This window comes from Sinocyclocheilus grahami, unplaced genomic scaffold, assembly GCF_001515645.1.
Source record: "Sinocyclocheilus grahami isolate Dianchi unplaced genomic scaffold, SAMN03320097.WGS_v1.1 scaffold1328.1, whole genome shotgun sequence".
NCBI lineage: Eukaryota > Metazoa > Chordata > Actinopteri > Cypriniformes > Cyprinidae > Sinocyclocheilus > Sinocyclocheilus grahami.
In genome coordinates, this window is record NW_015506507.1 from 228931 (window position 1) to 243645 (window position 14715).

General features: G+C 36.6%; 1 protein-coding gene and 1 pseudogene across 1 annotated transcript; both read left to right on the top strand.

The window, feature by feature from the left end:
* Positions 1 to 1964: 1964 nt before the first annotated feature.
* Positions 1965 to 5757, top strand: LOC107569262 (natural killer cell receptor 2B4-like). The gene is made up of 7 exons (XM_016255299.1): positions 1965 to 2016; positions 2306 to 2611; positions 2866 to 3132; positions 3276 to 3413; positions 3802 to 3842; positions 5319 to 5444; positions 5608 to 5757. The coding sequence occupies exons 1-7, from the start codon at positions 1965 to 1967 to the stop codon at positions 5755 to 5757; spliced, it is 1080 nt and encodes a 359-aa protein (XP_016110785.1).
* Positions 5758 to 11515: 5758 nt separating this feature from the next.
* LOC107569263 (uncharacterized) overlaps positions 11516 to 14715 on the top strand; it is a 9722-nt pseudogene continuing 6522 nt past the window's right edge.

Sequence of the window (14715 nt, forward strand, 5' to 3'; positions counted from 1 at the left end):
TTTGTAATATACAAAATAAACAGTAGGCTATATTTAAAAAAAAAAAAGTTTCAAGATTCCAAGAGCATATGAAGGAGGTGTAGCGTCTGGACCAATCAGACACACCATTTTTCATTTGATTTAACAAATCAATTATTCATTAGATTAACAAATCGTCACAGTCCCCTCACCCAATAAACTGGATGTCAGGATGTCTGCCACCAGGCCCCCCCTGGTTACCATGGCAACCCTGACACCAGATACATTTACGACCTCCTGGAATTTAGGTGGAGAAAATCACTGCCTTGTCCATAAGGAAAATCCACAAGGGATGGACTTTTCTTTGCTAATTAATTAATTAATAGGAAAACCTTTCTTTGAATGAACACACATGGTCCTTCAGGTCATTGTGTATATTATTGTCATCGTGTATTTTTGTCTTTGAGATTGTATACTGTTTTATGCAGGCTTATGATCGAAACACTCACTCCTGTCAGCTTACATATATATATAACCCTACTATGTTTAGTATCTATGAATTAGTATTTGGATGATCTAATTGAGAGTGTATATTGTATGTTTATACCTATGCAACATATTAGTGTTCTAAGAATCTTTATTAGTTTGTGCATCCACACCCCAAGTGAATTACATGTGCAAATTACCATGCCCTCGAACAAAGGGTCGTAAAACCCTCCAGCAATTGCAATCTCCCGCTTGGAATTTCTTCCTTTCTCATTGGACAAGCCCACCTTGAGAGGCGTGACTCTTCTCCGACCTTAAAGGCCCACACCAGGGACCCTCCCAGAGTTCGGTGGTTCTGTTAGGCTTCGATAAGATGTGAGCTCCAATGCTCCAGAATATCCTAAGTTACGTGCCAGGCTTCGGCCTCAACCTTTCCATTTATCAAGATTCTCTGACTCAAAACTAGTTCTTTTCATCGACCAGCTTCAGCAAGGATCACTGGGACTTTCAGATTGCATCAAGCCTTTCTTTCAGACAGACGAGACTTGCAAGGATCCAAACTTAGTCTTATTAATTGATACATTAGGTATCATTTTCACCTTGTTACAAAAGGAGACAATGTAATGCACCAGTACAACACTTAATTTATATTTGCACCTAACTCTCTAGTCCCATCTGAAAGATTATGTCTTCTAAACATAAAACAAATACATTTGGATTTTCCAGCTGATACCAATTCATAAATATGTATATATCTGCCACAACACACTTTTTGGCGGGGTTTTTCTCTACAGTAAGTGTTGATATGCAAAGAGTTGTCATACCAGTGTGGAATCTTTTAAAGTTACAATTGTGCGATAGCGATGTGAAGTAGACTTAACAGGGCATTCCAATATGCAGTGAGTGCCTATGTTCAGTTCACTTTCCCACCTATTTAAATTAAACTGTCTAGTGAATAAGTGAGGAAGTATATGGAGGGAAAGTTCAAAGAAGCATGGGAGAAGTTTATCTAAAATAAATGCAGTGAAAATAAACGTTAGTGCTTTTTTTGTTTAATTAATCTTAAGTGTGGTTTGTATGCCTTGTTTGCAGTTATAAAGCACACATGCATCAGTTACTGTACATTGCAGCTACACTCAAATGAATTTATTACCCTTACTTAATTTAATTGAAGTCTTTACACACAATTTAATTTAGTTCATTCTAAATAAATCTGTTTAGTTGAGTCAACACAATTTAGTTGGTTTAGGACAAATTCATTTATTTTAGAATGTTCAACTTAACTTTATTACGTTTCTCGGAAAATAAATTCTTATGTGGGACTATTTTTTTAAAACAACTTACTGAAGATTAATTAATTCTCTTATGTTTACCAAGCAGGTGTACTCATTATTATATACAATGTATATATAAAAGCTATATATTGAGTGTCTACAGCCTAAGCACAGGCAACAGTCTTCTGCATAATGGTAACCACAAAATTCAAAAACATTACAACACTCAGTCCCTTGCAAAGCATGATGGGAATTACAGATCCACTGCCTGTTAGTTATATCCGCAAAAATGATTCATGTAGTTTTAACACAAATTAATTAAGTAAACTTTAATTTTAAATATATTAAGTAGTGTTAACTCAAATAAAATTAAGTTGTTACAATATGTACAAAAACTGTGTTAGTTTAGCTCATTTTAATTAATTAAACTGAACAAAAGGTAAAAAAAAGGCATTTATCATTCAAATCACTCAGTTATCAAATATGAAATATTATTCATTTAAATTTACAATAAATATTTCTGATAATTTAAAGGTCATGTTCATATTTCTGTAACAAGTCTTTTCCAATACCCTCTCTGTTTCTAGCATCCGTGTGCAAAGCTGAAAATGCCGTCTCTGTGCAGACAGGAAGTTCTGTTCAACTGGACATACAGACTGATAAACTACTACCTTTTAATACACTGGTCTGGATGAATCATGAATCAGAAAATATTGTGACATTCAGTAAGAAAACTGTAGAGACAGAGATTAACAACTACAGTGTGGTTTTCAATGAGTCAACCTTCTCTCTAACACTGAAGAACACGAAAAAGACAGACAGTGGAATCTACACAGCAACAATATTTGGATCGAATAATATAAATGTTGCTAAATACAGAGTATCTGTTATAGGTGAGTCTGAGTTGCATGTTAAACCACATTAAAAAACAATATCAAGAATAAAGGTTACGTGCTTAAATTAAATCATAATCTTGCAGAGTTTCAATGTTTTCTGTAGAAAATGCAAATTTTTACCTTTTGGCCAAAGCAAATTTTTCAGTTTCACTTCTGAATTTGCTATGCAAAAAAGTTTGTAAAAAAAAACTTTCTAGGGTCTGTCATATATGATGCATTCTCATGCAGCAGTTTTCATAAATATGTTTCAGATCCAGTGGATTCTCCTGTTCTTAACTGGAACGTCACCATGATCGCTGTTAACTCCTGTATTGTGAATGTCTCATGTAGTGGGCATGAAGGTACAATCAGAGAAATCTACCACAGCAACAACTGCAGCCAGAAGGAAAATATATCATCTGAAATACAGACTCTAACCCTGTATTGTAAAGAGGACATAGTTATTTGTAACTATAGCAACCCAGTCAGCTGGAAGAATGACACAATACAGATTAAACACCTCTGTACACCTTATCAAAGTAAGTAAGTGGCCCACAAACCCAATGCAAAGCATATAAATGCATTTTCTAGTCATGCATTTTTAATTTATTAGCCATTTATCTTCACTATTTCTGGAGTATTCTAATGACTGTAGTTGTTAATCTAATGTTTTTTATTTCAGAAGAGAATCCACAGACAACAGGAGACAACAACAGTTTTTTTCCTCTCCATTGGCTCATTGTCATTGTTATAAGTGCTTCATTGTTGATTTTAGTTGCAACTGCTGTAACATACTGCTCATGCAAGAATAATAACAAAGGTATGTTTATCTTTTATCTCAAATATTTTACAAAATTATCAAGAGCTTATATCCTCAGAACAACAGCTTTATGGGATTCAAAATGGTTGTGTGATATGAGGCACCAGTTACAATTTTACTTGCGCTTACATGAATCTCTGAATACACAAAGGTGAAGCAGTCACATACTGAATGCACAAACAAATACATATGAAAAGCTTATACACACCAGCGTCAGATCTAGAACTTTACATCTACACAACACTTACATAATGTTTGACTATTTCACATTTGTGTATGGAGATTTATGTAAATCTTATATGGTGCCTCATAGTGGAGAAACCAAGGATCTATGGTGATAGTAACTGACAGGAGATTCTTTATAATAATACTATTCTAAATCTCTTAGGTGCCCAGCAGAATGATCATACAATCTATGCACAAGTTCAGGTAAGCTTCAAAATACTACTTCACCATGACATCACAATTCTTATTTGTTAATGGAATATTGCCGTGTTTATTATATATGATTTATCCATGCACATAATTCATTTGTTCAAATGTACGTGTCGTCATAACATGTAATCAAATTAATTTCCCCTCTCCTTGCATCAGCATCTCTGCGCTGATGACGTGTGCACTGGTGTGAAGGCGGAGCAATAACCGCTCCCCTCCAGCAGCCCGTCACTCACATGTGATTGCAGCAATAGCAAACAACAGCAATCCAATTAATTCCTGATGGACAACACCAAGTCCCGCTCTATATTATTTTCTCATTCGAGAAGCCATTTCACTCAGATATACATCACAACATAGATGACAAGATAACTGCAACTTCCGTTTATGCCGATTTTAATCTTTTTTTTTGTGCAGCCATGACGGATTATAATTGCTCTTAATTCAAGAATCCTCATGAGTCATGTGATGGACATTTGGGAGGTTGTGTGGCCAGTAGCTCAGGGGTGGTTTGAGCCCTAGAAAGAACGTGACGTGTCATCATCATCATAATTTTACATGTAATAAGTTTATTGGAAAACAATTCTGATAAAATCATCCACCAAATATCTACTTAATTTTACACCAGAGGAGCCCAAACTTTTCAGTATAAAGGGCCAAAAATCAAACTTGATTGAAGGCTGAGGGTCGAAAGTAAATTTTGCATTATATCCAAATATATTAAGATTTTGTATTATGAAAAATCGAATTCATTTCCAGTATATTCTCTAAATTTTAATGCAGAAATAGAACAAAAAGTCTTAAAACAGAAAGATAAATTAGTAATGAAGATTTCCAATGGCATGTTTTCCCCCCTATTATTATGGCATGATATGGCATGGCAGGGCAAATCAGAGGTCATCGTGGGCCAACTTTGGCCTGTAGACCCTGGTTTGGGCATCTCTGTTTTTTAAAGAATTTTTTTGTTGGCAGTTTAATGCAATCATACACTTTGTGTACTTAATCAGAGCAAAGTTTCAGAACATACACTATATGGCCAAATGTAGCCTATATGGATAGCCAACACTACACCTGTAAAGGAATGCATCCACTATACTATTAAAGAACACTGCTCTATATGTTGGAACATGACTGTATGGATCATATGCACAACAGCATCAGTCAGCTTTTCAGTTCAGTTCAGGTCTGGCCATCAAGTTTTTCCAGCCCAAACACAGTAAACCATTTCTATGTAGGACTTGCTTTGTGTACAAGGCCACTATCATGCTGAATTTGAAAAGGGCCACAAATGTTGTTCACAATTCCCTTGACTTGAGTAACATTGGAAGCCTTCTTATTAAAAACTTGTCTTCATTGGAAGAAGCAGCAGTGGGTGTCCAAACACTATTAACCATGTACATTTAAATGTGTATGTAAATATTAAGTGGTATAGAAGGATCTGTATGACTGTTTGATTGGATTGTTCTACAGCCAAAGAACAAAGTACAAAGACCCCTGGAGATGTTGGAGAAATCAGCGAATCCTCAAACTGTGTATGGATTTACACAAGAACACAGACACTCTCACAATACCAGTCAGATAATGTCCAATTCTGAGGTAAGAAAGAGACAAAAACATCCATTGGGGAGAATTTTCTAAGTTAAAAATAGTAACATGTTAACTGTATAAATATCTTGAGTCTGAATACATTTCCTAATTTAACTTCAAGGATTTTCTGGTTTTGTTTATTGCATTGTTAATATGGCTTAAAAATTCACAGATACCAACGGAGATGCAAAAAAACAATCACCCCAGCACCACCTACAGTACAATTGGACAACACCAAACAACATTGCTTGACACTGAAACGGACCATACAGTTTATTCAATAGTGTGTAAATCCTCAAAAGGCAGACCGCCTGTGAATTAATACAGAATCAGAATCAGAATCAGAATGAATCAGAAACAGAATGAGCTTTATTGCCAGGTATGTTTACACATATGAGGAATTTGTTTTAGTGACAGAAGCTCCACAACGCAACAGAATGACAGTGACAAGACAGGACACAGATAATAAAAAGAATAATATACAAATAAAATAGACAATGTACAAAATAGCAGAAACACAATATATAATATAGACAATGATGTATGTATACAGTAGGTTAATGTAAAATTTGGCTGAGTAGGTACTGTGTTTGTCAGTATATATCTTAAATATTTCAATAGGACATTCTTGTACATTTGTCACACATCATGTACAAGCATACAAAGTCAGTGTAAATTAGTGTTCATTTGGGTAGACTCAAAAGCTGTCACTCGGGTGGTACCCTTAAGGTCTAAAATGCAGACTTTAGGTATTAGTTTTTAATTGTTTTTAATTGAACTGATGCCATTTTCACACAAGCAAGAGGTAATTTCAAAACTTTTAGTACTAATTAAAAAAATAGTTAAAGGATTAGTTCACTTCCAGAATAAAAACTTCTTGATAATTTACTCACCCCCATGTCATCCAAGATGTTAATGTCTTCAGTCGCAAAGAAATTATGTTTTTTGAGAAAAACATTCCAGGATTTTTCTCCATATAATGGACTTCAATGGGAACCAACGGGCTGAAGGTCCAAATTGCAGTTTCAGTGCAGCTTCAAAGGGCTCTACACGATCCCAGCCGAGAAATAAGGGTCTTATCTAGCGAAACAATTGGTCATTTTCTAAAAAAAAATAAACATTTATATACTTTTTAACCACAAATGCTAGTCGTGCACTATAGCTCGACTTCACGCATTACGTAATCACGTTGGAAAGGTCACGAGTAAAAATCGACGTGTTTCAGAAAGGCGGGGCATAGAGGAGAAACAATAATGTACAGTATGTGGAAAATAATGTGTTTTTTGAACCTTAAACCACATAAACACATTTCATTACACCAAATACACAAAATAATGTTATTTTTAGCAACATCATATGACCCCTTTAATACTATAGAAAAGCAATAAAAGTTTTTCAGTTTGAGTGTTTTCAGCTTGTTTATTTTCGTATAAATATTTGGCACGCAGTTGCTTCAAACAATGGTAACATCATTCAATGTAAATTGTGATAGTCGTAATTAATAATTGCAATTACAATTTCAAGGGAATAATCGACAATTATGATTTTTGTCATAATCATGCAGCCCCAGTGTGTATAGTAGATTTTACATTGGTAGTGATGGAAGGGGTCAAACAGGACCTTGATGAATGCTGAGTTCTGTACTTCATTTGTATTTGTTATCATGTGTATAGCTTTTAATTTTGTCGATCATGCTTTGCACATTCCTTCTGGAATCTGGTATATCCATGAGTGCTGTGAAAGTTAAGTGCACCATTAAATGGTTTCCTTAACAGCTGTGTTCTGACTTTAGCCACTTGTTTGCATTGAAACAGCTCATAATATACATTTTATCGAGGTATCACGAAGATGAGATATCACGTTGCTTGCTATAACATATATAAAAATGACTTATGTTTTATAACATACAACAGAATTGGCATAGCTCTGAATCCAAACAGCTAATAGAAAAAAAACACATGACTTGATTACTGAAATATTATCAGGAATAAATAAATAACTAAACTATTTACTTGTTTACCCATTTTAAAATTCTTGTCAATTCCCAAACACGTTCCTGAATGGTCATTAGCTCATTATTAGAGACATAGATATGCATAGGTAGATGCCCTATTGCTGTTTCTATGGGCCGATATATCTAAGCCGTCCACCATATTGGAATAGTCAAAGTAGGGATGCACCAATTCGATACTGTGCGTATACTATTTTGTGTTATTGTTAAGCCCCACAAAAGGCACAAAAACATTATAAAGCACCATAAAATTGCATACACTATATTCCAAGTCTTCTGAAGCCGTTCCATAGTTTAATGTGAGGTACAGATGAATATTAAAAGGCAGTGTAGGTGATTTGGTTCAAAGTATAATTTTCTGAAATAAAGTTCATTGTTGCATATTTTTCATTTTATGTTCTGGTTGTTGTGACCTTTACAGATTACAATGTCAAATGAATCGGCACTATCATATAACAGAAACAATAAAGTGGCTACAAATTATTTTAGTTTTAGCATATTTACAGAGTTTACAATGCATTTTTTCAATCTCAAGTATATTTGCAATTTTAATGATTATTAATGTTACTTGGAAATGGATGAAGATACATCTTTTTCATTGACTAAAATGTGAGAACTTGTCACAAATTGTCATGTGATGCTGTGGTTGTTGAATTCAGCTCCCTTGATCTAAAAAGAGCATCTATAAAAGTGTCAGACATGGAAAGTCTGCTCACTCATCAAGGGCATTTATAAGGCATTAATTAATGAGGACAGGCTTCACCTTGGCAACAACATGCTCTTTGAAAACTCCATTAACAATAGCATTCAATAGCTAGGACACACTTCAATATTTACTGTAAGTACATTTTTCAAAACTTTTTATAGTAACCAACTTTCATCTTTCCACAACATGCTTTGTCACTTATAAAACAATGATCTAAAACACTAACAAGTAGTATCTGTCACCTTTATGTTCTTTTAGTTTCATTAAAGTTTATTTCTCGTCATGTTCCTGTTTCCTTTGTTCTAGTTACCCGCCAGTCATCAGTTTCCATGGACACTCATTATCCATCATAGCTGTTTGTCATTTTAGTTTATTATCACTGTGTATTTAAGGTCCTCTTTATTCACCATTCAGTTGTATGGGATTGTTTGTGCTTGTGCAACATATACTGTGTATTTTTTGATTTATTAAGGAAACTTTGTTTTACTCTCATCATTGTCTTTTGACTTCAGCGTTGTTTTCTTATGTAAAATTTCTTTACAAAACAAGAATGACACACCTCTACTGTTGCCTCATTACATGGCCCATGTTTACATTACAGTCCACGTTTTTCCTAAGTTGTTCTATTCCTAAATTATTCCCAATTTTGAGAGATGTAGTGATTGAATGTATTTTGTGGCAAAGCAATGGAAATTATCCACAGTTTATCAAACATAGAGTGCTGTTGTACTCACTGTGTGAAGAGTTGATCTGCATATTGAGAAATATGGCCCAGCCACTGACCTATATATTTCTCTATTATAGATCAGACTATATAAAAAAAGTGTAACCTATATCTTCATGCAAAGATTTCTATATGTTTCAGATCCAGTGGATTCTCCTGTTCTGAACTGTAACGTCATCATGATCAGTGTTAATCAGTATTGTGAATGTCTCATGCAGTGGGCTTGATCATACAATCAGAGAAATCTACCACAGCAACAACTGCACTCAGGAGGAAGTGACATCATTTGGAATCCAGACACTGATCTATAATAGAGAACTGGATTGCTCATGACGTCATTCCCTAGTATCAACCTAGCGATTGGTATATCCTAGTATTTATTTGTATTTTTATTTTCCATACTATGGAAGTCAATGGGGACCAGCAGCTGTTTGGTTACCCACATTCCTGAAAATATCTTCTTTTGTGTTCAGAAGAAGAAGAAGAAGAAGAAAAACTCATACAGGTTTGGAACAACATGAGGGTGAGTAAATGGCAGCTTTCATTTTCGGGTGAACTATCCCTTTGCAGATCCTTAAATACTGTATATTGCCATAATATCATGTGTGTAGTTTCCAGAGTAGAATTTGTTTCCCCCTGAATCAAATGTTATGAGGATATTCCCATTTCTCATCCTTCTTTCATTCTGATCAACTTTTGCTTTATTAGTGAAACAGTAAATTCACACATACTGTGGAGTAAGTGTTTTTACTGAGACTCAACTGACTCCATAATGCTCAGGTTTCTACCACAGTCCAAGCTGAACTAAAACTGTTTCATATCATCTCAACGTTTTCAGGCAACTTGGCAGTTTCCTCTTTTTAAGGATGCACTGAAATGAAAACTCTTGGCTAAAGCCGAAAAAAATGAAACACTGGGCTGAAGGCCGAATACCAAACACATTTTTTCGAGTTTTTTTCCCCCCATGTAGTAAAATATTTTTTGGCCATCAGACCCCCTTCTTGAATCAAGCATGTATTTTTTACTGTACAAATAAAAGCAGCCTTGCTGAGCAGAAGAGACTTCTTTTTAAATATTAGAAAATATTACAGATACCAATTTGAACACTATGTGTGAATGTTATAATAATTGTATCACCAAGCTAATTATTATCATTATTATTGTCTTTTTATTTTATTTTACAGAACAACAATAAAACTACATAACATTTATGAATGTTGATGGAGTTCTTGCTTTTTCTCAACTTTTATTTTGGCCGAAACACACAGGAAGACATCAATGCTTCTTTTTGTTGACAACGGCAGATTTATAAACAAGTCATTATGAATACGCCGCACGTATCGTATTGTCACATGCCTTGTAAAAATTCATAAAAATGTGACTGAGCAACTGAGGAGTAACACTGTTTCAGTGCAGATTTTCCTCAAGCTTTGGACTTTGAACCCTGGTTAACAAAAAAATAAATAAATAGATAGCGCCGTGAGTTCGTGCAGTGCTGTCAGAATGCAATTAATGCAATTAGTGCGTATATTAGAAAACATAACGTTCTGCAGTTTATTTACTAATTGTTTAAGGCCATTTCGCAATTTCAGTCATCATTGTAACCAGCAACATTCACCCCTGTCTCTCGCTGTCGGTGCCTGTAATGATTTTTGCATCTTTCTCTGACAGTTTCCACACTGCTAACATGTTTCTTGCATTATAAAGAGTGCGCACCTCCCACTCTAAGCTGGTTGCTTTTTGACGTGCACATTCATTAAAACATGTAATATTATATATGTAACAAGAAATGTAACAAAGCAAGCATATATTATTTACTTTTCTTAAGATGCCTGCTTTAAGACTAATATGAATAACAAAAGATGTTAGACAATCAGTTTGAATCAGTTTGGCAATTGGTACATGGTATAAGCCTGAAGGAGAAACTTTCCTAATATATATATACACACACACTGATCAGGCATAACATTACGACCACTAACAAGTGAAGTGAAAAACACTGATTATCTCTTCATCACGGCACCTGTTGGTGATATATATTAGGCAGCAAGTGAACATTTTGTCCTCAAAGTTGATGTGTTAAAAGCAGGAAAAATTTGCAAGCATGGACCGGCGACAGGGTCATGGGTGGCCAAGGCTCATTGATGCATGTGGGGAGCGAAGGCTGGCCTGTGTGGTCCGATCCAACAGATGAGCTACTGTAGCTCAAATTGCTCAAGAAGTTAATGCTGGTTCTGATGGAAAGATGTCAGAATACACAGTGCATCACAGTTGGTTGTGTATGGGGCTGCATAGCCGCAGACCAGTCAGGGTGCCCATGCTGACCCCTGTCCACTGCCGAAAGCGCCAACAGTGGGCACGTGAGCATCAGAACTGGACCACAGAGCAATGGAAAAAGGTGGCCTGTTCTGATGAATCACGTTTTCTTTTACATTACGTGGATGGCCGGGTGCGTGTGTGTGCTTACCTGGGGAACACATGGCACCAGGATGCACTATGGGAAGAAGGCAAGCCAGCGGAGGCAGTGTGATGCTTTGGACAATGTTCTGCGAGAAACCTTAGGTCCTACCATCCATGTGGATGTTACTTTGACATGTACCACCTACCTAAGCATTGTTGCAGACCATGTACATGTACAAATGGTATTCCCTGGTGGCTGTGAACTCTTTCAGCAGGATTATGCACCCTGCCACAAAGCAAAATTGGTTCAGGAATGGTCTGAGAAGCACAACGAGTTTGAGGTGTTGACTTGGCCTCCAAATTCCCCAGATCTCAATCCAATGGAATGGAGCATCTGTGGGATGTGCTGAACAAACAAGTTCAATCCATGGAGGCCCCACCTTGCAACAAGTGTATATATATATATACACACACACACACACACACACACACACACACACACACGTGCCATTACATTATGACCACCTATCTAATGACATAGCAACTGTGGGGAAAAAGTGGACAGAGAGCATGGGGCCCAGAGGCTGAGAGGGGCCCAAGTCAGGGCCCACCACCACTGAAAGTAATTTTAAAGTGGCACCATAGCAAATTTTGTGCACGACATCCAGAATCCCTAGCGACTCCACTGTCTGTAGGACCTCCTTTAGCCCACAAAACCCACTTTTCCAAGTCGAACCACAAATGTTTGATTGGGTGAATTAGCATGGGGACCCGGCTTGGTCGTTGGGTATGCAGACCCATACACAGAAGGCTACTATGAACTGAGTGCTGCGGCACATTGCCCTGGTCACCACTGTTGTTGTAGCTGCTGGTGATTTGTCGCACTGTGGCCCTTTGATCGCTGTGAACAGTGCATGACAGTGTCCGCTCCCCTCTGGCATCAATGAGCTGTGGACGACACACGGCCGCATGATGGTTTGTCGTTTGGCCTTCCGTGCACCTCTTTTGATACAGCAGCACTCACAAGGCTCGTCGTTTCTGAGATCAAAGTTCTGAGTTGCTATGCCATAAGAATTTGTCCTTTATCAAACTGATAAATCGGCAGCTTTTGCCATTCTGAAACCGAACATTCTACTGACCGAAAGCCGGTCATCAGGTGGTATATATATTGCTCTGTCAACTGCATTTGCGGCACAATTTGGTTGCCAGGTGCACTCATTGCTCTAGGCTGGAGGTGATCAAAATGGCTCATCGGTATATATATAAATATATGACCATTTATGCATGTGTAACACATTATTTTACCAAGTTTAAACAAGGGTGAATTAGCTGATCGAATGTATAAAGCATTATGTATACATGGCAACCTACATGCTGGACTGCTCCCTTTGAAGACAAGCTTACGGGTTGACAAGTGCAAAACCTTCTGGAGTCTGCACATACTCATTGTTGAGGGCTAGTGGTTAGTAAAAAAAGTGATTAACCCTATAGCATCTTCCTTTGCTCTGAGATCTCTTCTCGGAGGGAACTGTGATTTCCCTTTTTTGTTTTTCGAATCTGAGATTTCCTGGCTGGACAACTGAAAAAAGTTACACTGCCACACAAAACAATCAACATTCTCTTCTTGTAACAGTAACATATCACCACAGCAGGACAGACTCCATCCGTCTATTGCAATGGAATTTGGTCACATTCTCATGTTCTTTATGATCTCCAGCACAGGTACCTAAACCCATTCATTTTATCTCTGACTTTCGACTCATGGTTAATTATTAATTATGTGCAATACATGACTGTAGGCTAGTCAACTGGTGCTTAATTTCCATAACCATAACTGGGAAGATATGTGGTTTGTATATAGAACCTCTTTTTATGGTTAGTGGCATTTCGCAGGCCAGAAACACCTTTCCAGTCAATCAATCCGTCGATAAAAAGGAATAATTAGTCAACTCCAGAGTGAAATATGCTATTTGTCTAACTACCAGCTCCACTTAGTGGAAATATTATGCACAAATAAATACATAATATAAATAAATACATGTAAAGGTCAAAAGCAGTTGTGTGGTTAAAAGGTACTATGTAGCAAATATATGAATAAGGATAAGCAAAGGGAGCCGTCCAGCCAACGTGATCTCATGGTAAGTGTGTGTATTTGGACAAGGCACAAATGAGCGTTCGATTATCCTGCCGTAAAACCTGTCGTTTGAAGCGGGCTTTGCTGCTCACGGTCACTGGACTCGCTGCTCGGGATGGAGAAGCAGATTGCCGAAAAAAGGCTTGGATTTGGGTCTGTTCCTCGCAGTTGTATGGCTTCAGAAGATTTGGATTACAGCGCGCTAATAACATTTTTTCATTTCGTAATGATGTTGCGTTTTTGGTGTATTTTATAGTTCTATTTTCAGTCACAGCATGTCGGAGAAAACGCCTTTTGTGGCCCATGACAATCAAAGTAAACATTACATGACAAGTAATGGTTAAACCTGATGGGACACACTTATAGTGTTGTAAAAACGCAAAGTTTTATTATTTTCAATACTTTGCATTTTAAAATCAACTTCTAAATGTCTGTTCAGTAGTCCCTACAATTTAATTAAATGATAAAAAGCAGTTGCAAATGTTGTACAAAAATAAATATACGTATCTTTGCAGCAATAAAATGTTTAGCACTTTGTTTTACTACCAAATTATATGTAATATCTTATTATTATTAATATTTAACTTACATTGGAAAGGTTTCCGTGACCTCTCGCACGATCTTGGCAAAATGTTTCACAATTTATTTCCAGAACATGATGCATGATGGGATACACTAACCCTTGAATACCGCTCCGGAGCGGTATTAGAGATAGTGTGGGTTTAGTGTGCATTAAGGGCACTGAGCTTTGGTATTTTAAGGTCTGGGACAGTCTTGTGCACTTACTTCCTGTTGCGCGCACGTGCTCTCAAGTGGCCAAGACCGCAAGTGTGGGAATTTGGGTATATATTTTGTGTTTTGCAAAGTTTGCTGCTTAAGCTGTTTTGGTGTTCATTCACATTGTTTCTAGATTATTGTGTAGAGTGATCAGATGCATTTTAAATAATTGCTAAAAGCTTCATTGGTCAAAAAAATGAACTTTTCGCAAAAAAAAACACTTTTCACTTTTTTTTTTATCCTGACACAAAATGACCAACTAACATTGACTAATCATATCAGCAGCACATGTGAAAATGTGAATGAGTACTAGTCAGGTAAAATCACTATCATACTAATTAGATTGTAAGAGCAGACTGATTGCTATAAAAGGAGGGAAGAAGCGCTTCCAATCATTGTGTTCTTGTTAGTAATGGTTTCCTCCAAAGAAACACGTGCAGCCATCATCACTTTGCATCAAAATGGCCTCACATGTAAGGAAATTGCTACAAAGAATATTGCACCTGAAAGAACCATTTACCGGATCAT

Coding starts and splice junctions, on each gene's coding strand:
- LOC107569262 (XM_016255299.1), top strand. CDS start 1,965: ATGGGAATTACAGATCCACTGCCTGTTAGTTATATCCGCAAAAATGAT. Junction 2,017..2,305: donor TATCCGCAAAAATGATTCAT/GTAGTTTTAACA, acceptor CTCTGTTTCTAG/CATCCGTGTGCAAAGCTGAA. Junction 3,843..5,318: donor CAATCTATGCACAAGTTCAG/GTAAGCTTCAAA, acceptor ATTGTTCTACAG/CCAAAGAACAAAGTACAAAG.